Source organism: Zootermopsis nevadensis, unplaced genomic scaffold (genome assembly GCF_977971745.1).
Source record: "Zootermopsis nevadensis isolate Lab colony 2312 unplaced genomic scaffold, Znev_1.0 Znev_ptg000031l, whole genome shotgun sequence".
In the NCBI taxonomy this organism is placed as follows: domain Eukaryota; kingdom Metazoa; phylum Arthropoda; class Insecta; order Blattodea; family Termopsidae; genus Zootermopsis; species Zootermopsis nevadensis.
In genome coordinates this window covers 5,692,892-5,716,379 of record NW_028259163.1, presented here as the reverse complement: position 1 = coordinate 5,716,379, position 23,488 = coordinate 5,692,892, and the positions used below count along the sequence as shown (strand labels likewise).

The 23,488-nt window shown below is 34.8% G+C and overlaps 2 protein-coding genes across 2 annotated transcripts in view; both read left to right on the top strand.

Annotated features, from left to right (window-relative positions):
- Positions 1 to 346: 346 nt before the first annotated feature.
- LOC110834437 (cytochrome P450 4C1) lies at positions 347 to 22,262 on the top strand. Its single transcript, XM_022073579.2, has 13 exons — positions 347 to 500; positions 1,869 to 2,096; positions 4,488 to 4,594; positions 6,745 to 6,835; positions 7,746 to 7,931; positions 8,618 to 8,687; positions 10,349 to 10,475; positions 11,224 to 11,287; positions 13,229 to 13,338; positions 14,978 to 15,046; positions 15,596 to 15,764; positions 19,992 to 20,171; positions 21,817 to 22,262. Exons 2-13 carry the CDS (start codon positions 1,907 to 1,909, stop codon positions 21,972 to 21,974), a joined length of 1,521 nt encoding a protein of 506 aa, XP_021929271.1. The 5' UTR covers positions 347 to 500; positions 1,869 to 1,906; the 3' UTR covers positions 21,975 to 22,262.
- LOC110834438 (cytochrome P450 4c3) overlaps positions 20,034 to 23,488 on the top strand; it is a 28,861-nt gene continuing 25,406 nt past the window's right edge. Inside the window, exon 1 of the mRNA XM_087359494.1 lies at positions 20,034 to 20,171. The gene's annotated coding sequence lies outside the window, so the exon portion shown is untranslated. The remainder of the gene's footprint in view (positions 20,172 to 23,488) is intronic.

Below are 23,488 nucleotides of genomic sequence, written 5' to 3'. Positions count from 1 at the left end.
ACTTCTGGATCATCTGCCAAGAACGTATATGAACAGGTCCCAGTCCGAGAAAAGGATGGAAGAATCCTGTTCATATAGACAGAACACAGAACACTAGATAATAATAATAAGTAACACTACACTAGATGTTGGTTTCACTGGAGTTGTACTCTTTCCCATTTGCCACTGATAATGACCTCGAAGGTCGAAAGGCTTTTGGCACTAATGTCTTATAAGTGTTAACAGTTTGGTTGTTTACTTATTTTTATATTACTGTACATGTTATATAAAACTAATATTTTTATTTAATTGTATGACCTTGTAGGAACGCCTATGCGCAGTACAATTTCATCATGATAACGTATCTCAAAGTTTCGTATTTGTGGTACTACAAGAACCATACCAATACTCATTTAAAGTCTGACATCAGAAGAAGCTTTAGGTTATAAAGCTGTTCTGTTAAGTTAGTGTTTGAACAGCGTAATTTAACATTTACTTTTGGTTCCTGCCTGGAAGATAGCGTAAGTTTTTACTGAGACTTTACGAAGTTTATATTTATACTTGGAAGATAGCTGTCTTCTGGGTTGTAGCGCCATGTAGTCTGGTACCAGAAATTTATAATTAGCGGGCCAAGAAATGACCTGTTATAGAATGTAATTTTATCGCCACTTTTTCAGAAATTTTCAGTAAGTTTTATCCAGTTTACAGGTCTGAAAACGTTTTCTTAAAGTTCATTTTAATAATCCAGTGTTCAACTGTACACTACGTTAATTTTCTAAGACGTAGCATTAGAAAATTGGATTAATATATGTTGTTCTTGTGAGCGAATCATGTGTATTTTAATTTATTAAAAAGGGTACTTATAAAATGTACACTTCTGAAGATTCACATCGTATACTTTGCACATTTTCTGCGACAGTAATGTAACTTTATTTCTCCCTAGTATAACTTCATATATTTATATACGCGTGTTAAACATACATAAGATTTGGTTTAAATCAAATTCCCAAAACCATCTTAGAAAAGTAGAATAAATATTGTGATAAATAACAAGATTTTCGGGATTTGTGGCGATGTAAGTTTCGATATTGCAAGTAATTTGTTAAAAATCGCTGCTCTGTATGCTGTCTGTTCTATTAGGTTAACAAATTGAACAAGGGAACTTCAATTTTCTCGACCACTGTAAGTTTTCTAAGTACTACCTGAAAATTAAACTTCTCTTGTATCCGTCACAGAATTTCATGTTTCAAGGCCACATAAGGACTTCACTCCCCTTACTTTGCGGCTTTGATACGCTGCGAGTTCTAAACTATATTCACTCGTTTGATCTGCGCTGTTCAAGTTGTGAAGTTATACCATTTCCTTGTGACATTGATACACAATTTGTTTTTGTCTTGTAATAAAATTAACAAAATTACTTACTTGGCTTAATTAATGAATATAACACTATTTAATGAAGTGCAAATTTAAATATTATCTTACGTCAAGGTTATAATAAGTCTTTTGTTTTTGTCTTGTAATAAAATTAACATAATTATTTTATTTGGCTTAATTAATTAATATAACACTATTTAATGAAGTGCAAATTTAAATATTACCTTAGGTCAAGTTTATAATAAGTCTGTGACCTTGTACAGAACTTCGCGCATTTAATTGGCCTGTATTTATAGCGTTACTATGGCAACGGTTATAATATTATAAACCCTAGTGTCCCTTATCAGAAAAGGATTAACGAATTGGTATCGATAACAGACATCATGAATATTATCATACACTGTCTAAAATTCCTTACCATCAAATCATTACCCAAAAAACGAAGCTAACAATCAACATTGATTTTATATATAACGCTGAAATGGCATATTAAAACCTGATCTTATACTTTACAGCTGGACGTCATACCTGACAAAGAAATTGAAGAGCCAATATGCTGGATATCATAATTGGATCGATTTTAGTTGCAATTTTGCTGGCTATTTGTACGTTTTTGATCTTAGTTCCGTACAATTTTAATACAATTATCATTTCCACTGAACCAAAAGGGACTACAAAAATCCCAGGACCAAAAGGATTGCCATATTTCGGAAATATCCTCACCTTCAATGTTCCTCGCGAAAGTAAGTTTAATAAATTCCAAGGAATTTTTATGTCTCACAGACCGATAAATTTCAGCTTATGCAGTAGAACGTAAATGCAATGCATTAACTTTATTATACGTTCTTCGCTCAAAGTGTATAGGGAGAACACGTTAAGTTTTGGTCATGTATGTCTGTCCGTCAGTCCAGTCGATTAAACTCGAGAACTACTGCATGGATTTGGATGAAATTTAATCTGGAAGTTGTGATATTCTGCACGACGTCTAAAATTTATCATGAAATCCTACGACCGGTGATAAAATAACGGAAGACGAAAATCGTGCGGTAGATATTGATGTGTTGCGATCTGGTGACCAAAGTTGTAACTATCGAAAAGGGCGGATTTAATACCTTTCAATGCATGTTGCAAAGAACGTATAATGATATTACGTGAATTCCGATACGGAATATAATTTCTAAGCTTCATATTTAAGTACAACTGAATTTACATTAGTGGAATATTAGCATAAAGTTTTACAGTTCAATCAACTCCTATAAATAATACAAGTAAGTACAGGTAATATTTTGTATAAAGATGGTTACCAACATGACGTATTGTTATAAGTGGTTTTAGTACATTTTAAATTATTATAAATATGTTGATAAAGTAATTATCAACATTTTATTACAGTATAATTATAAGAAGGCCAAAACTTTCACATGACAACACAATAATTTATTAATAAAACAATTTTTATAACTTTTAAATTTGAAACCACTCAGTTTAATGTCTGATTTTTATATGATAATTTAACATATTCAGAACTCTCTATTAGAAATACATTGATAAGATTTTAACCATCTTTATACATACTACATAAAAGCCTGCTTCGGATCACGTATGAACAGAACCTGAAGATGTTATAATTTGATCGAAACAGCAAAGATTGTAATGAACTTCTATTGTTTTGTTTTATTTTGTGATACGGTGATAATTCATGCATTAACTGCACTTTATTTTAAAATTTTACAGCAGTGTGCACTAATATTATATTTGTAGTAGTGAAATTAAATTTTGTTTGGAAATTCGGATAGCTGATTCAGACATCAAAATATTCCACGCTGCAATCAGTAATGAATTTACTAAAACTTTTACTTTTGTTTAGCATATTAAATACAATAATGGTACAGTTTTGAAGAAATAATATTAATTTAGTCACAACGAGTGTTACGTAACATGATTTGTTATATTTATTTGTGTGAGAAATAGTTACTAACAAGAAAATTGCTGTCTTCTGGGTTATTGCGCCATGTAGTCTGGTAGATTTTCAGCAACGTTTCACAGGTCATACTGTGTCCATCATCAGGGCATCGAATTCGTCGCCCTGACGACGGAGGCAGTATAACCTCTGAAACGTTGGTGAAAATCTACCATACTACACGGCGCAACAAGCCAGAAGACAGAAATCTTCATACTCACCGCTGTGAGAACCTCAAATCCTACAGTTACTAACACCTTCAACAGTTTATCCAAAATCAGTTTGTTCATTACGTTTTGTGGACTTTTTTTTTTAGAGAAGTTTAAGTTTAAGATTAATTCCTGTGCTATAAGTCAAAGTAACCTAACATTTTAGTATTTAAAGTGAGATTGCATATGACTGTGAACTTGGTATTCATTTTCTGCAATATTAATAAGATTCTTCTCTTCTTAATCATGTGTTATTATATCACAAACGAGCGAAATAAATCCGTAAAGTACAGCAACTTATCTGTTCCTGATAAAAGTTTATCAGAACTAGAAGAATGTCTTTTTTTGTGTGTGAATGCTATCATTATATCATAAATAATTTTGTTGTACTCTTACCAGTTTTTGAAAAAAAAATTAATAACATTTGATTTTAGGTACATGCAAAAAAAGATAAATGCGTTCATTTTATAGTCCATTATGTACTTAGTGTGAAAAATGCCTATAAATGTTATTTAGGGTTTTAAGAACGTAGTTACTTTTTTGTTTTATTATCAGGAAGCTGTAATTGACATAAACTCAATTTCACCCACATTCTGACATATACACTTTGCTGTCTTCTTTAATTCTTTAATAGCTAGTGGTAACTATATGTACCACTTGATCTAATATTACGTAATACTGCATTTTGTCCACGCAGTTAATCTGTATGTTTTATACGATTCTCAGTAAAAACTACAGCTATTCTTTCCTTAAACACCGTCAATTAGATGATCTTTGTAATGGTGATGTGTTGTGTTTCCTTTGCGGTACGGACTGAATTTAAAAATTATTTAGATGAACTTCTAATTCAAAGGGTTACGTTCCCTCTAAGACGCCTTAAATCAGAAATGAATATTTCTTCGTAATAAACAATATTACAGTAAGTTTTAATTTTGATGTGTTATTTGTTTTCGTATATATTTCAGAGTTAATTAAAACATTCATGGATATGCATAGAGAGTATGGGGACACGTTTTGCTTTTGGGTGATAGGATTTATGTACGTGTTCATAAACGACCCTGATGACATTGAGGTAAGTATATGTAATTAACAACGTATGTATTTTAGAACCTTAAAATTACACTTTTAAAAATGTTCAAAATAAGGTCAGTGTTTTTAATCTAAAATATATTACTAAGTCTAATGACTTATTTTAGACATATTTGGATTTCGTAATAGGCGTAGAGGGAAGATTGGGAGTCTTAGAGGCCGGAAGAAATGTTTAATGCCAGTTTAACGTCTAAAGGTTGCTGCAATTACGCTTCAGAATTCTCGTAATTCAAAAGCACAATATTTACCTGCTCACACATCTGTAAAGATATACATGAGAAATATTACTACTGAAGATAAATACAGAGTGCCCCAAAAAGATATATATTCACATATATATTTATTTATTTCCGTCAGTACACAAACTTAGTTGTTAAAATTGGTGTTATTAAAGCTAAAACTTTAAAATTTGGCGCTTATCATCGCTATTACGATGTTACAATTTTAGCGCTCATTATTTTATTTCACAACATGTTTCAATGCAACCGCATCATTTTCAGGCTATTTTCGTCTTTAAAACTAATGTATATTTATTAATGCAACTATCGTTGATTTGTTTGTTTTGTAGTTTTCATTTTTTGTACATTGTTTCTTTTTGTTGTTCGTCTTGTTTTGTATTTTTTAGATCAGTCGTTCTGTAGTCAGAGTTGTGATTTGTGGTGTGTAATGTGTTATGTAATCTTCACCCGACCACAGACGCAAACACACCATAATCACAACTCTGACTACAGAACGACTTATCTAAAAAATACAAAACAAGACGAACAACAAAAAGAAACAATCTACAAAAAATGAAAACTACAAAACAAACAAATCAACGATAGTTGCATAATAAATATACATTAGTTTTAAAGACGAAAATAGCCTGAAGATGATGCGGTTGCATTGAAACATGTTGTGAAATAAAATAATGAGCGCTAAAATTGTAACATCGTAATAGCGATGATAAGCGCCAAATTTTAAAGTTTTAGCTTTAATAACACCAATTTTAACAACTAAGTTTGTGTACTGACGGAAATAAATAAATATATTACTGAATTAAGCACAAACATGACGCATTTAAACTACAAATATATATTCACATTTAATAGATGAATTAAAGACGTCTTAATAAACTATATAATTGCATACGTCAGCATTGGCACTTAGTGAATTAGCGAATCTAATGTAGATTTTCAAAATGGCAACCTTTAATTTTGTGTGACAGCAATAAACAAGTGACTGATAAGCGGCCTCCATATATTCTGCTCTGTATACATTTTTTTGGGATACTCTGTAGATTATTATTGATGTTTTTATTGTTATTTATCTACACTTGGGTTATGATTTTGTGTGTGTATGTTTGCGTTGACTGAGTTATCGGCGGTGACTCTAAATGACAAAGTCCTATTTATATAAGTGCTCATAACGTCAGACAGCTTTGAAGATACGCTCTAACTTTGTACAGGAGTTACTGTTGGCATTTCTCCTTATTGTTTTGTTTTTAAAGATATGATAAAGAAGTACCATAAAGTGGAAGGAATTATATAAATATACGAAAAAAAAACAGAGAAAGAAAGGAAATATAGGCATAAATGAAAAAGATACAAAATAAGTTACTCTCCGTTGATTTTAAACGGGGATTTTGTACTTTGTGAATGGAATGGTTGAATATATGTGGAAGAAGATATCATTAATTTACTAAACTTACAGGATATTTAACAAGAGAAAAATGAAGAAATATAGTTTTTGAGGTTGTTACAGTAAAGACAGAACAAAAGCACAAGAGACTTGTATCTGGTATAAAATTTCAACCACATATTCGAATAGGCTTATTAACGTGTTTCTCCTCAGTCAATCCAGGCAAATATCCTTGTAATAGATGCAAATAAGTCTCTAACAACATCCTTCTAAATCTCTCTTCAGTTTAAAACTTGTCTATAGATTCTCAGCTCAGACGCCATCTGTCTTAACAGCAGTTTTTATTTTCCTCAAGATATCTCTGAATTTATTTATATTTCTTTTTCATGTTTTAGTATAATTTTCAGTTGATTAAATGTTGTTAAATTACCAAAGAGAAGAATATTTAAGACATTTTAGAAGGCTGCATTTGATGGAGCTCGGTGCGAATCAACGCGACTCATTTGTTTTCAGGTCATATTGAACAATCGATCTCACATAACGAAATCGCTAGATTATAGACTGCTGGAGCCATGGCTCAGCACTGGCCTGCTAACTAGCACAGGTAAGTAGCATATTTAATGGTTATCAGTCATAACATATGTGAATCATGGGGAAAGATATTGTGGTGCCATCTGTTAAGTGTAGACAACACTAGGTTCTCCACGTAAACACAGAAAGCACATACAGGTAAATAGGTTGGTATTCTGTATTATAATATGCTTGTTTTTGGGAGACACTGTACGTTTTCTATGTTACGGTTAATTCAGAATTGAAATTTGATAAATAAACAGAAGTGAATGATACATATATTTCCATAATTTTAATTTTTTGTACAAGATTGTGATAAAAGTTAACAAATTTATTTTCCGCGCCATTTGAGGAGCACTTCTGTTAGTGTTAATAACGATTTAGAAACCTGTGATGTATAGAAGGCCATGGTGGGGTGTTAAACCACAGATGAGAATATTGTGTACCAGTATTGGTTTAGCCTAAAATTGGTTTTCAGTTTCAATTCTGTCACGTTAGATTTTATGGATCATAAGTAATATCCGAATGGAAAATGTTTCGTATAAAATGTAATTTTATAATTTATATTACTTTCGCGTAATTTTGTTTTATTATTACACAAAAGGAGCGTGAGGATTGGGGAAAAGTAGCAATATTGGCCGATTAACTTCAAGGTAACAGACAATGAGGAAGACACAGATATATATATATATAAAGGACACTATTAAAATGAATCTAAGAAAAACGATATTTGAATTTGGGGCTGTAATTACGTGGTTAAAGGTAGGGTATATTGGTAACCTTTTCTGAACGTTTTAATTGACCAAATGGCTTTAAAATTTGAAGAAAAAAAATGCTCTATAAAATTAGGTTTAGATTTAAGCATGAATTTGTATTTTTTTTTCATGATTCACCTCGCTCCGACTTCAGCAAAGTTAATAACTGTATTTTGTTATTGTTGTAAGGCGAGAAGTGGCACACCAGGCGCAAGATCCTTACCCCAGCGTTTCATTTTAAGATACTGGAGGAATATGTCCAAGTGTTCAATGTTAACAGTGAATTTCTGGTCAAGAACCTTGAGGCTCACATCAAAGAACCTTTCACCACCATAAACGAACACATTAATAAGTGCACACTGGACATAATCTGTGGTAAATATCAAATTTTAAACTTGTACCGTGCCATGATGCAACGAAGGCGTCTTCCATTCTCACAGGAATGATCGCCCTAAATTTTTTTTGTGTACATTTCTGTGGTACCGCCACGGTGGTCTAGCGGTCAGAACGCTGGCCTTGTAATCCTGGGGTCTCGGGATCGATTCCCGGAGGTGCCCGAATTTATAACTTGTGTTGGGCAAGGCCGTGGTCTAGGCAACACGGAGTTTTCCTCCGTGGCATCCCAACAATTACTCAATTCACACACAGAAGAAGGCAATGGCAAACCACTTCTGGATCATCTGCCAAGAACGTATATGCACAGGTCCCAGTCCGAGAAAAGGATGGAAGGATCCTGTTCATATGGACCTGTCGTCAGACAGAACACTAAATAATAATAAGATGAGGTGGTCTAGCGGTCAGAACGCTGGCCTTGTAATCCTGGGGTCTCGGGATCGATTCCCGGAGGTGCCCGAATTTATAACTTGTGTTGGGCAAGGCCGTGGTCTAGGCAACACGGAGTTTTCCTCCGTGGCATCCCAACAATTACTCCATTCACAATATTAGTTTCTCCATAATATCAGAGTGTAATTTGAGTAGTTATTAAGTTGTCATTATTTATTTTATTGTAGTTATTAAGCAGTGGCTCGATAAATTTATTGTTGTCATTTCTGTGTTGACAGAAGCTGCTATGGGTATACCCATGCATGATAACAAATACGATCATTCTGAATATACTAAAGCTGTAAAACGGTAAGAAAAATAATTTGTTAAAATACAGTAATTAAGTATTTATTAAATTTAAGTTAATGTAGATATTTTATCCGTTAAATTTTTATGGTTAATATAATATCTGTTTATGAGAATTTTATAAGAGCTCTAAGGAACTTCATAATTTACATCAGTAACCTGGAGATGATTAATAGCAAAATAAATTGACATTTAGCTCGGAGACCGGATGCAACAAATTCTTATTGGCTACGGCAAGTTCTTGTATGTAAGATGACATTAGGTTGAATCTTTTTGAATAGGACATGCGCATTGCGTATTTGTAAAAAAATCTCTGAATCTTCGTGTGACGTCACAGTTTTAAGACAGTGATAACGAGAAATTGACCTCAAGAAGTGAACTTCTTCAATAAAAGTTTTACATGCTTCGCCAATTAAACTAGATTTCAAAACATAACAACGTTAACGCAACTCACACTTTGGATTCAACTGCGCAGAACTGGAAACATGAGTCATGTTTTAAGCGTGACTTGGCCATGACTTCCGCTGTAACATTAACGAGCTGTTTGTAAGGGTTTGAGCGATCTATAAAATGTATATTTTTTTTCTTAGAAATGTTCTTAAATGACACATAATGCATATTAAACTGCGCGTTTCTTCAAATATGAAGAATCTATCTTGTGAAGTTAATAATTGCGTAATTAGTTAAGAAATTCCCCCTTGTCGTGGGATAATTATGTTTTTCACAAGAGTCAGACAAATTTCCCCGTTGAGAAACAAATCAATACAACCATATAGTCTTACTCTGTTTAAGATCTACTTTAATATTATCCTACCATCTGTATCTGAGTCTCCCAAGTGGGTTCGTATGTTTATGTTCACTAACTAAAATTTGGTATTAATTTCTTATCTCATCCTGTTTCATTTGATAACATTAATATTTAAGAGTACATGTTATATAGTCCCTCATTATAAATTTATTCTAGCCTCTTGATAATGTCTATTACGTCCAGATATGGACTCAGTACCCAACTCTGAAGTACCTTTATTTTATTATCTGTCCTAAACCAATAGATAAAATGAGAGACATGTACATTTTAATATGCAGTGTGATATAAAACTCACATAACCCATTCTTGACGCATGTTTTATGTGTAAAGAAATAAATTATATTTAAATAAGATAACAAAAAATGTTATATAAGTATTGGAAATGTCCACCACATTCAGAGATGCACGAATTCTTTTGTCACAGAGAAGGTTCATAAGTCGAGATATTATCGATTTGTTTGGCGGAGGTGAATCGAGAAATATATCTCGAAACTCATTCTGGCAAGTAAAGTAAGAACGAGAAGCCACATAGTAATCGATAATGAACACTCGTTGCAGTTGTGAAAAAGACATATTTGTACTTCGACTATCGAAAGACAGCTGACGTACTGGCGCGAGCAGGTTATAACATGACGTGCGTGGGTTCTTGTGAAGTCACAGCGATATTTTGTGTTTATTAATTCAACTTTATTATACTAAATATTTTAATATGGGTTGTGTGACTTTTCTATCATTCTGCGTAATCGATACTTTCAAGTTAATAGTACCCATAATTCCTTACGTTATGATGTCACTTTGTTTTGTAGGTTACTCAATAAATATAACAGCAAATTCCAAGCGTCTTCATATATTTCAGGCTGACAAAGATTCTCGTCCACAGACAATTATCCCCTTGGCTTTATAGGCAGTTCATCTATAACTTGACTCCAATAGGACGAGAGGATGCCAGACTCCTACAGATACTTCACGGCTTCACTAATCGGGTTAGTACTAGCCACTAAGAAAACATCTACGTTACATGCTCCAACAGAATACGAAAGTGAGGTTACATCACGAGTTATAACATGTCCTCAGAGCGTATCAACTCTGTCGCGTTAATCACACTTTCAGTTTTGACTATTGTTATGGAAGGGGATTCCCGCATGGGATTCCCCACCCAGCAACTTCCACGCGAAAAACGCAAGATGTTTAATATTTAATTAATGTTATTGTTGCCTAGCTTAATAAAGATCGGACAAATGTTTGTTAAAATCTTATCAATTTTTTGAGAATCCTTCCAATCGAACGCTAGCTCCACAGTCTGAGAGTGAGAGAGATATTTTTGACGGGCTCTATGCAGGATTAACAAAGCACCTAAATTAAATAAGAATAAATTGGGATTCACCACTCATGACACGTCAGAAATTCGTATTTAATATTGCATATCTCCTTCTATTTTACGTGCTAAATATAAACACAATATATTTGGCTTTAAAAATAATGCAATGTTTAAAATACACCCCAAAAAATCACTTACTACGTTACAAAATTTAAATCAGAAATAGATCAGCCACCTCCCGGGCTCCTGGTGAAACTCCAGTAGAGATCACACTCGTTGCTAGGCCGCTGCTCAATTAATATGCGCAAATACTTTGCAGGTGCCGACAGGTCACAGAATCTAACCTCTGAAGTGATTTTTATGTTCTGAATAAGTTTGTATGTTTCGGTGATGAAACAATGTTTATTATACAGATGATCAAAGAGAGGAGAGAAGAATACAGAGCGAATTTGAATTCTGAAGAAAATTTCAACACAAGTAAGTAATCCTACAGCTTATTTTGAACCTAAAGACCGTATTTCATTAGAGTTGAATAAACATTTTTTCTGGCATTTCTCTACTGTATGATAATTATAATTCATGTATTATAAAGTAAAAGTATTTCTTTTTAACGTAAAATTCCCTGTAACAAACGTATGGCCTAGCTTTCCTTTCTTAGTTATTTATATACGGAATAATAAATAACTTGTAACTACCTTCACAGAGAAGTTATTCCGTATGTAAATGCCAGAATATTATTATTATTGAGTGTTCTGTCTGACGACAGGTCCACATGAACAGGATCCTTCCATCCTTTTCTCGGACTTGGACCTGTTCATATACGTTCTTGGCAGATGATCCAGAAGTGGTTTGCCATTGCCTTCTTCTGTGTGTGAATGGAGTAATTGTTGGGTTGCCACGGAGGAAAACTCCGTGTTGCCTAGACCACGGCCTTGCCCAACACAAGTTATAAATTCGGGCACCGCCGGGAATCGAACCCGAGACCCCAGGATTACAAGGCCAGCGTTCTAACCGCTAGAACACCGTGGCGGTTAATGCCAGATTATTGGAATTTAAATCGAAATTTGCGAGTAATTACCACTGTTCTTTAAATAATTAAGTGACCTTCGTATTTATTATCATAAAAGTCCCTAAATTGCCTTAAGTTTACTGGGGTAATTTAGGTTTTACTTTGACCTACAAATGTAGCTTGATAAATGGTGTGTATTGGAAAAATTAAAATTCTATATACGGAATTAAACTTCTATTACACCAAAAATATGATTCATTTTATCTTGCCATATCTTTGTCCAGTTATCTTTGCTGCATTCAGTGATAAACATGACCTCTCTCATCAGAGATCTTTCATGGTTCTCGTGATTAATTACAAACTTCTCCCAACTAAGGACCGCTTTTAAAACCACCGTATTTCATGTCAGTAGCGGAGAATGTCTGTCAAAAGTGTTAGTCACATCCCGAGGCATTTTTACAATTGATTATATACATTTTTATTGCCGCTGGTATGTCATGACCCTTTTTGAATTTTACCCTGACATTTTCTTTACAACTGAGGAAAAGCACGGAAAACCTAAGTCAGAGAAACCGACTAGTTAGACCACTCGTTGCGCTGACTTCACCGTCGCCTGCTGATTCGATTGCCCGTGTGTGTTCATTGTCAGGTGTTGGTCGGCAAAAGTGCCTTCGAAGTTGCCAATCTAAGGGATTCCCCTCATCAGTTAAATTTGAGTCGAAACTCTCAGTCAGGAGTTGGCTTACAACAGGCAGGTTAACAGGTCCTGTTAAAAGCTGTTTGGAGCTAGTTAACGATGTGTTTTGTCAGATAGGTTCTGCTGTGTTCCAACGTATGTACTAACACTGAACCACGGAAATAAGATTTCTTATTTTTCGTTTTTCGAAGTGTTATTCTAGGTAACACGGCTAATATGAACGCCCAGTTCTTGGTCCACGTGCGAAATTTTGTGATTAAAGTGTCTTTGGGGAGTTTTCTTAAATTACTTTGGTTTTACCCTACCGATTGTTTCATTAATGCTCTGTAATCATTAAACAGCCACGGTGGTCTAGCGGTTAGAACGCCGGCCTTGTAATCCTGGGGTCTCGGGTTCGATTCCCGGCGGTGCCCGAATTTATAACTTGTGTTAGGCAAGGCCGTGGTCTAGGCAACACTGAGTTTTCCTCCGTGGCATCCCAACAATTACTCCATTCACACACAGAAGAAGGCAATGGCAAACCACTTCTGGATCATCTGCCAAGAACGTATATGAACAGGTCCCAGTCCGAGAAAAGGATGGAAGGATCCTGTTCATATGGACCTGTCGTCAGACAGAACACTAAATAATAATAATAGTAACTCATTATTAGATCCGGTACAGTCTATTACAGGGCATAGTATGAAGTTAAATAAATTTATTACATTCGCAGAGAAAAAGAGACGTTTGGCGTTTTTGGATCTCCTGATCGAAATATCGGAAAAGGAAGGTTTGCTCACAGATGCGGATATAAGGGAAGAAGTGGACACCTTCATGTTTGAGGTAAGAAAACTCTTTGTTTTCGTAGCATAAGTACATAAATAAGAAGATCTAATGCCCTGAACACCAGGTTCTGTGCAAATCACAGCTTGTGTTTACCACCACAATGTAAATTTCGTATCAAACACTTGTTCATAGACTGACGTTATTTCATGAATTTTCTTCTTAAAGGACATTACTTTATTTTAAAAAAAATAGTTAGTGCATAAATAGCGTAACCTTATCGGTGCTTTTGAAACTATTTTTACCTTTGAAATTGAGCCAGTGACGTTTTAGTTGGGATTACCTGCGTTGCTTGGAAGCCCGTCTAAAAGTCACTACCGCGGGGAGAGATGCAAAATGTCAATTATTGTTTTCCGATATTCATCAAAATTCAATGTGCAGACACATTTTAGTAAAACTCACCAATATAAAATTGTATGAAAATGGCGGGTCTTCTGGGTTGTTACGTCGTGTAGTGAAGACGCTTTCGAGCGGTTTACGGGTTATTATATTTGGCCGGATGGACAGACTGATGGGGCGAAATTAATAGACGCATTTTTTGACGTAAATACGTCTATATTTTAGGGTCAGTTTCATTCGGCAAAAATGTGTTACGAAAAATTGTTACGAAAAAGTGTAACTTCATTGTTATGTTACTTAGGAAACGTCATCTGTTTAGTCGGCATTGTTGTTACCTGTAAAACATTTCATTACATTTTCTTACACGGTGGTCTGGGGTCCTGGGTTCGATTCCCGGCGATGCCCGAATTTATAACTTGTGTTGGGCAAGGCCGTGGTCTAGGTAACACGGAGTTTTCCTCCGTGGCATCCCAACAATTACTCCACATTTATCATCATTTACATACAGAAGAAGGCAATGGCAAACCACTTCTGAATCATCTGCCAAGTAAACGGACCTGTCGTCAGACAGAACACTAATAATAAAAACAGTACATTACCTTACATTACATTACATTCATCTACCACAGACCCATCTTAAGCGTAACTAATTCAAGTTGATTAAGCAATGTCTTAATCAAACTTATCTCAATTGTAAAGCATGTATAAAGGAAATATTTAGAATAAAGCCAATATATAAACTTCCTTTCCGTATAGACGTATTTACGTCAAATTCTCCGGAACCGTGGTTCCACTGACAACTTTTTTATCTTTTAGTTAAGAATTTACCCAAAAAGCAGATGTATAGAGAAAGGTTACAATAATGCATTTAAATGAACAAAGTTTTTGTGTTCTGTAATTAACATATATTTTCATCTTAAATCGGATTTTAGTTTTGCTGTTATCAATCATCACATATATTTATAGGTTAAAGTCGTCCTAGCATTAGGGTTAAATTTCATAAATAAATGCATTTGTTTAGTTTCTGCCTCGCCAGTAATATTTATACATTGAGTCGAGGTAATATATTTAGGAACATTCACATAAATACATCCTTTAAATTCGACAACAAGTTTATAATCGAAGAAACTAAAAATGTATGGACATTACGCATTGCGCATAGCAGGACCACGCATGCGCAAAACCGTAGTTGCCATGGTAACTCCGGAACGCTCCTGACTCATCTATTTCATTTCAGTATTTTAAGCTGAGTCTTTTTTATTTTTGAGTTCAGTGAACGTAATTAAATGTTGACTTTCAGGGCCACGACACGACGGAAGCTGCAATTTCATGGACTCTGTACCTCCTTGGTGCGTACCCTGACGTACAGGTACATATCGCTTTGCAAATAACTTACCAGTAACTAATATAGCCCAGTCTTTCGACTGCCAGTTCTCCCAGACACTTTCTCCTTTTCACTTTGACAAATTTAATTAACCCGGCAACATTTAAATTTAATCATCATCCAAGCCTCCATATTTTTTTACAATTATTCACCCAGGACTCGCATAATATTTTAAAAAAATTAATATTTTAATATACAGAATTCAATTTATTGATCTTGGTTGTTTTTGCGAGACCCTAAAATTTCCCAATAATGACGCTAGATGGGGAAATGTTATGTTTTAAATGCTTCTACAACCAGGAAGATTTTAGAATCGTTTCTAAAACATCGCAGTTTATAGTTTATTTTAATTCTAGTTTGGAATGGATGGGACCCTATACAATATCTTGTAATGTGCAAATGCGTAAGTAGGATAGTATTGGACAGGCGTGTTTCTATTCAGGAGATATTTTATAATTTATTTATTTTTGATTAATTATTACAAGGAAGTTGATTGAAGCTCCACTATAGTTTTTAACGGATTTTTCATGACAGGAAAAGGTTGTGGCAGAGTTAAATGACATTTTTTGGGACTCTGATCGTCCAGCGACATATGAAGACCTCCAAAGAATGAAGTATTTGGAACAAGTGATCAAGGAAACTCTCAGACTCTACCCCAGTGTTCCGGGTTTTAACAGAAAACTTGACGTCGATGTTAAACTTAGTAAGTTTCCTCGTCTATTTCTTACTAAATATTTAGCAAACAATAAGTTATATAAGGTAGTATATTTGCGTCATATTGTGAATTAGGTTAATATTTTCCGTTAAATCACAATTTTAATAAGATAATAAAATATAAAATATTTAAAATATCATTTCACGTTCCGCATCGAATGGTCGATTTACAAATTGGAACGTATCTTACGACATGTTTCGGTTATATTTAACCGTCCTCAGGTATAAATTAGATTGGTAAAATTTAAAACTCGAATTACAATCATTTACAATGTTATGCAATTTATTGAAATGTTCTTATCAGATTACTCTTATATATTAGAACGAAGGTATTGTTTTTTATATGGCGTGGTTCATCTGATGTTCAATATTAGTCTGTAAAGCAATGATTTAAATAAATAAAACATTAATAAATATGGAGTAATATAGAAAACAAAATGATGGAAGTAAATAAATAAATAATAAATAAATAAAAAAAACAATACTTTCGTTCTAATATATAAGAGTAATCTGATAAGAACATTTCAATAAATTGCATAACATTGTAAATGATTGTAATTCGAGTTTTAAATGTTACCAATCTAATTTATACCTGAGGACGGTTAAATATAACCGAAACATGTCGTAAGAGACGTTCCAATTTGTAAATCGATCATTCGATGCGGAACGTGAAATGATATTTTAAATATTTTATATTTTATTATCTTATTAAAATTGTGATTTGACGGAAAATATTAAAATAAAATAATAAGTTATATGTTCAAATTATAAATACGTTTAATAATAAGTTGTGGTTTCATGAAAATGATTTACAGGGGCCGCCAGGTAGTGTGTAATTAAGAATTAATACAAATAATTAATTTATTACGAACTTTTAAATGCACATTTGGTATTAACATTGGCAAATGACGTGTTTATACATGGCGTCTGTCTGCTGACTAGGTATAATTGCTTGTGAATCGAGAATAAATTAGGCAGATGCAGAATGGTTTCAAGAGCTTATACAACTTTTCTTGTGCTGTCGTAGAAATATATGTAGTGTTACTGGCGAGAGAGTGGTTTTGTCACACAGTTGGTTAAGTTACATCAAGACGTCGCGGTGAACACTACATCGCACTGCCATCTAGCGGTGACTTTCAAAAGTTAGTACCAGTTGTGGTTCAGACAACAGACAAGCAGTGTGCGTTTAACATGAATTTTCTTCGTTTTAGTGATTTTTGTTATAAATCAGACATTGAAGAGTCTCCGGTAAGTCCCAAATACTAATGGAAATACATGTAGTGTGTTATTTTAGGTTAATATTCCCTCAATTTGTTAATGTCTTTGTTGTTATACACGTGGAGAAGGTGGATTAGGTTATGATGACACTAGTAGCAGTCGTAAGGAGAATGCGTCTCTTTCCTGTTCATTGCACGTCTGGGTTACCAAATGTTTTCTTCATAGATTTCTCGTATCCCGTAGAACAATGTTCAAGGCGTCATGGAGAGTCATGATTGAACTTGACTGGTGGCCAAAACAATGAGAAGATTACCAATTTTCAGTGATTACGTGTGAGACCACGTGTTGAATTTGCAAGCCTGTTTTATGGGTTAAGCTTCATGAAACATCGCCTACGAGTTTGAAGAACGAAAAACAAAAACAACTGAATAATTATAACCTCCAAACCAATGTGGCAGGAACATATTACTTAGTGTTAAGAAGTCTGAAACTACTAGTCAGGAATTCGGCTTTTAAAGAAATAGAATTCACTAGGTTGTATGAACACTTAGAGGATGTTTCTGATTACAACTTTGGACTTAATCGTGTCTTTAATGTCGATGAAAGTGGATTTTGAAATGTGCTGATATCCCTTCAGTCACTAGTTTTAAATGCAAAAATCCAATCGGCATTGCTACAAGTTATGAGAGACGTAGAAATATTACCCGTTCTGCATTGAAAGCTAGTGGGCTTTAATACCACCGATGTTAATTTCTCCCGGCTGAGGAGGCTTAGTCGTGGAGGTCCCTCTCCACGTTTGTATGTGCGCTTAAAGTCAGGATGGATGAACACAGATTTTTTTACCGTATGGATCAAACATTTCTTCTCAAATTGTCTGAAATCAGCTTACGACCGAGAACGGAAACTGTTCATGAGGTAAAATCCATACGAATATATTCTTATGGAAGACATTGCTTACCAAAAGATTTCTGTAACTGTAAAGGCTGTGCCAGGGTTTACTGAACAGACGTATTGGGTGATGAAACTTTATATATGTTAAAGTCCTGCCCACTGTGACTGACTACAGAATAGTTTGTCCAAGCCAAGGACAAACTGAACCAATTCACGAAGTGGGTGGAGCTCCGTCCACTTCTGGCTTGCAGACTGTGAGAACATCAAGGCCAAATCGGCACTCTGAAATCTTAACGCTGCTGAAAGGAGGGTGTTACCACAAGAAAGAGAAAATGTAACGAGAAATTCAAGGCTAATTTTAAGAAGAAAAATGAGAAATGAAAGGCGAACAGAAAAAAAATACATTTTTCACGATGTTTCCAGTTCTTCCAAAGAAAAATATGTTATGCAGTCTCAACAGTGCCAAGACGCAGAGAGTTCTGAGTAAAATATCAACATCATTCCTCCCAGAAATAATTCAAATGACATTAGCCTTTTCTGTGGAGAATTTGGCCGCAGAATAGAGTTTAAGTACCGCTGTGTGTAGTAACTCAAGGACTCGTGTAATATAGAAGGGACATTTGGCGGCTGTGCCGCTAGGATTAAGAAAAGCGGCAATCGATCACGCATGGGTGAAAGGCAGTGCGGTACCGCCGGCACAGCCGCGAAATATCCTTACACTAGAAGTGACATTGCATTTACCAAGTAACATAAATATATGTCAAATATTATTATTTTAGCTTCTTAACAACACACGGGCTTCAAAATTGATCTGACTCTTATCGTAATGTCTCCATAGAAACTCATATAAATGGAAGTCCACAGCCGCATCGAAATGAATGATCATTGTTTTCATAGATGTTTAGTGTTAACTCTCACTTCATATAGACATAACCTATTATGTGCATCACGGAAGTAATGCTAGTGACACGGAAAATTTAGACTAAATAAATAAAAGAAATAAGGAGGTAAATACAATTTAAAAAGGTATACTTTGCAGATTAACCAATTCTAAAATTGTTTTATTTCCAAATTTGTATTCCGCTGATATTTTTATTAATTTATTCCAGACATATGTAAATGTCTTATTTTATTTTGTCTTATCAATCGTGTGGCTGAATTGGACTAACGTAACCAGTTGAAAGCAATACCACGTACTTCAAAGATAATTCTATTAATTTCTGTCCTAAAACACTAATGCGATAGTCCTATTTGAATGTACATTTCTACTTTGAACCCTTTGTAAGAAACACAGAACATCTATATTTGCTGTAACTACGTACATTATAAATACATTACTTCAATGCCTTACAGTTTCACGCCACCCACGTGTGCGTAAATCATTCTGATTGCTTAACTAACACGCTACATACGAACATCTTCCCTTAAGCACTGACAACGCCATCGAAGAAATTGCTCAACAATCTAACAGAACTTAGAATAACTTAAAATTATACAGTCAAATAGTGCATAATTTAAAAGTGTAAGTAGTAATATGCACATAAATTTCTTGGTGTACACTAATCGCAGCTTATAACTGCGCGAAGGATATTAATTACTCGGTGGTATTTTGTTCATAAACCGGTTTCATGTAACAGTGATCGGGTAGGTCGCGCGAGTAGTGATGGCACCGAGTGTAAGACGAGAGAGGGGAGTTCAGTAATAGTGGGGGAGGGGGATAGCAGAGCCTCAGCTGCGGTGACGCACCGAACTAAACACAGCTAGAGCTACGAACCAACTGAAGCTGACACCCCTCTAGCGCGTGCCTCGGACGAGTCCATCTCACACGACCAAAATCAGTCCTTTGCGCAAGTGCAAACATTTCTCGCGTGACCTCTACTGTCGGCAAGCTGTAATTAAGTGCTATATCCATTCTGTTATTGTGATTGGCTGTTCAATGTCCCAGCTAAGGTCAAGATTCATAAGAAAATGAATGAAGTATCATTATCTGAACACTGAAGCAATGAGCAAATGATTTGTTCGGCATAAACTGAAAGTAAACTTAAAAAAAATTCATTAGTATATCAGGATTAGATTTTGATTTTCATAATTTGTACTCAAATTACAGAAAACTACACGATTCCAGCAGGGGCTTTTGTTCCCATTTCTCCACTTATATTACACCGAAATGCTGCAGTATTTCCCAACCCAGAAGAATTTAACCCTGATCATTTTCTACCAGAGAAGGTACAGGGTCGACATCCATTTGCGTACATTCCATTCAGCGCCGGTCCCAGAAATTGCATTGGTAAGTAATGAGTAGTTTGAATTGTAGAATACGTTATTAAATCGGAAGTTTATAAAGTGGTCACTTTTAGGGACATTTGAGAGTCCTAATTTGTACAGTGAGAATCTTTTTGGCTGTGTGCCGCTGTGAATAAGAATAGCGGTAACCGACGCAGTGATCAACAGTAGCGAAAAGATTGTGACGTCATGCTAGTCAGCCACTAACAAGAGCTCTTTAAGAATCCCTCCACAAACGTCGATTCACTTCTTGGCCGTTGCAGCGCTGCTGTATAACCAGGGTGTAAAATAATGACGTAGAAACAAAATGTGAAATGTGCAATTTTATTTCACTAAATAATCTATGGCGATTTCTGAACACCGGCTCCAAGAAACCAGAGTTTAAACTATCTTAGAAGGAGTCAGTCACACGTTTATATGAAAATGTTGTGACTAAAGGCTGTTCTGACAAGGTAAGTGTCGGCCGATACAAGAATGGTACAGAGCACATGGGAGGTGATTCAACTTCGTCGAGAACGCACGTAAACTTTGGGTTTTCGGCATATTTATTAAGTTATTATATTATTATAACTATTTTGGTTACTTAAATATATAAAATCTTAATAGTGTTTAACATTCTGAAACTTTATATATAACGTAACAGTGCTGAAAATAAAAATAAAAATAAAAATATTCAAATTTTGGGGCCTCTTATGTATAAATTTGATTCTAAAATGTAATGCAGTTTTAACTGATAGCTTAAAAATCGAATGGTACCCAGCTTGTACAAGTTTCATGAGGTCATTAATGAGAGTTAAAGATTTTCTGTCCGAATTAGTTTTTTAATAATGCTTTATGGTACCCTTTGATGTGTCTCGCTTATGTTCAATTATCACGAAGAACTAATAATTCTTTAGCAGTTTAATAATTATTTTTTTCTTCGGAGACCAAACTGCACGTTTTCAATTCGAAATAACATTATTTGTCCCCCGATAAAATAATGTAATAGCTCACCTCTGCACTGGGAACTGAACAGGCCGTTTAAATATTCGGTCTTTCAGTTACGCCCCTCCACAATTGAGAGAGACAAATAGGACAAGCCTTAAGTTATACTGGACGCAAAATATCTACGAGCTTGAGCTAAGTCGTAATAAGAGGGGAAGCAAGACAACTTCCCCTCCTACCGTACCAGGGCTGGCTGGCCAGCAACGTGTGTATTCTTAACCTTCAAAGGAGCTCTGATATGAAGATGGCTGTCTTCTGAGTTGTTGCGTCTTGTAGAATTTTACAGACGTTTCATAGGTCCTTGCTTACGGAAATCCGTATACACGATACGTCAGCCACTAGCTAAATTTCATGGTCATAGAAGGATTCTGTCCGTCTTACGACGTATACAGCACAATGCTTTATTACGCTGTTAGCTCTCAACTGTTTTAACTCACCTCGGCACGGCACGGCACGGCACGGCTGTTTGTGTTGCAACGTTATGTTATTGCTGTGACCTTGAAACATGAAATTTCGTGGCTGCCAGCTGACTAGTTTATCTTCTCAAGGATAACTGTGCTTAATAGAAGTATTTAAATCAAGAATGAAGGATCGTGTAATATGCAGTCTTGATTCGTAATGAACTGCTGTTTCTATTTTAATAGAGAATGTTCTTCTTTCAACAGGACAACGATTTGCTATCCTGGAACAGAAGACTGTAGTCTCACGCGTTTTAAGGAAATACAAACTTGAGTCGATAGATAAGAGAGAAAATATCGACCTAATGTTTGAATTTATTCTAAGAGCGAAACAGGGGCTCAGAATTAAAATATCTCCACGATAGGATCCAATATTTATTTCCAGTTCATTTTTATGTTATAGCCTAATGGAATCAATATTTTGAAGGAAATGAGAATGAAATTTCCGGAGGAAAGCAAATGGACAGGCAAACAGTCTTGAAATAAAAGTATAAACAATTATTTTCAACATTTGGCATTATTTTAAATATATATAGGGATTTTTACAGGAGTGGAGTTAATGTTTTGTTTAATTTTAAATTACATTGTGTATTTAGTGAAAAGGCTTATATATGATACATTTATGCCTTTAAAATAAAGTTAAAGAAAAGTAATTTTGATTTTATACAGGTTTCCTACCACAATTATCCCACAAACTTCAAAACTACAGTGTGACAAGTTAGGAAATGTATGCATGGCGTAACAATTATGACGCCTTCGTCAGAATTTATTTCATCTTTGAAAATGTATCGAGTGACGTCATATTGGTCCACGTTCAATGAATTTCACGTGAGCGGAGTTTCTGTCTAATGTCTGGCTGGGAAATGACTTGAATATGCGTATAGACGGACAGAGAGACAAACAAATATGGCGAAGTTAATAGACATTTGTACAACTGTTAGTTGATACCTCGTGTAGAAGAAAATAATTTAGGTCAGGGTGGTACTGCCAACTTGTTAAAAAGGAGTTAACTACAGCAGTGTATATTTTTTTTCGTGTTTAAGAGTAGTGACGGGTGTGATATATCGATTATGGATGTGTGTATCGATATTTTGATACTGGTGTATTGCCTGTGTAGTCTGATGTGTTCTGTGCCGATAACAAAGGGTTCAGATAATAGACAAAAATTAGAAAAAAGGAGGTAGGATGTTCCCCTTTAAGCCCCCTGCAGAAAAACCTCTTACTGAGAATATTTATGATCTGGGTGATAATTCTGGCTAGATCCTCACTGTATGACTAAGAACGTAAGTCCCTTCGAAATTATTCAAAACTGTTTTCGTTTATGAGGAATATTTTGTGTAATATAAAATTCAATATAAAAATATATAAATAATACATGGTAATTATTGTGTTAAAATTACGACATGGTGACTTGACAAAGCGTAGAGTTTGTCTGACAAGTTCCAGGTAATTGAAATTAGCAAACACCTACATTGCGACAGCCATTTAATTTTCAAATATTCTTATGTTATTCAAATTACGATAATAATGATCTAACAAATCAACGTATGTTTAGGTTTGTTTTTCTAATCGCGATTTCAGGTTATTCAGCAACTTTGCACACACAAGTAGACATTGTCAACTAAGACAGTGAAAGTAAATAAGAATTTTCGAAGAAATTCATAGTTTATTAACCTCCTTTGTATGATTTGAGGTTCTCACAGCGGTGAGTATGACGATTTCCGTCTTCTGGGTTGTTGCGTTGTGTAGTCTGGTCGATGTTAACCAACGTTTCAGAGGTCATACTGCCTCCATCATCAGGGCGATGAAGATTTCTGTCTTCTGGGTTGTTGCGCTGTGTAGTCTGGTCGATGTTAACCAACGTTTCAGAGGTCATACT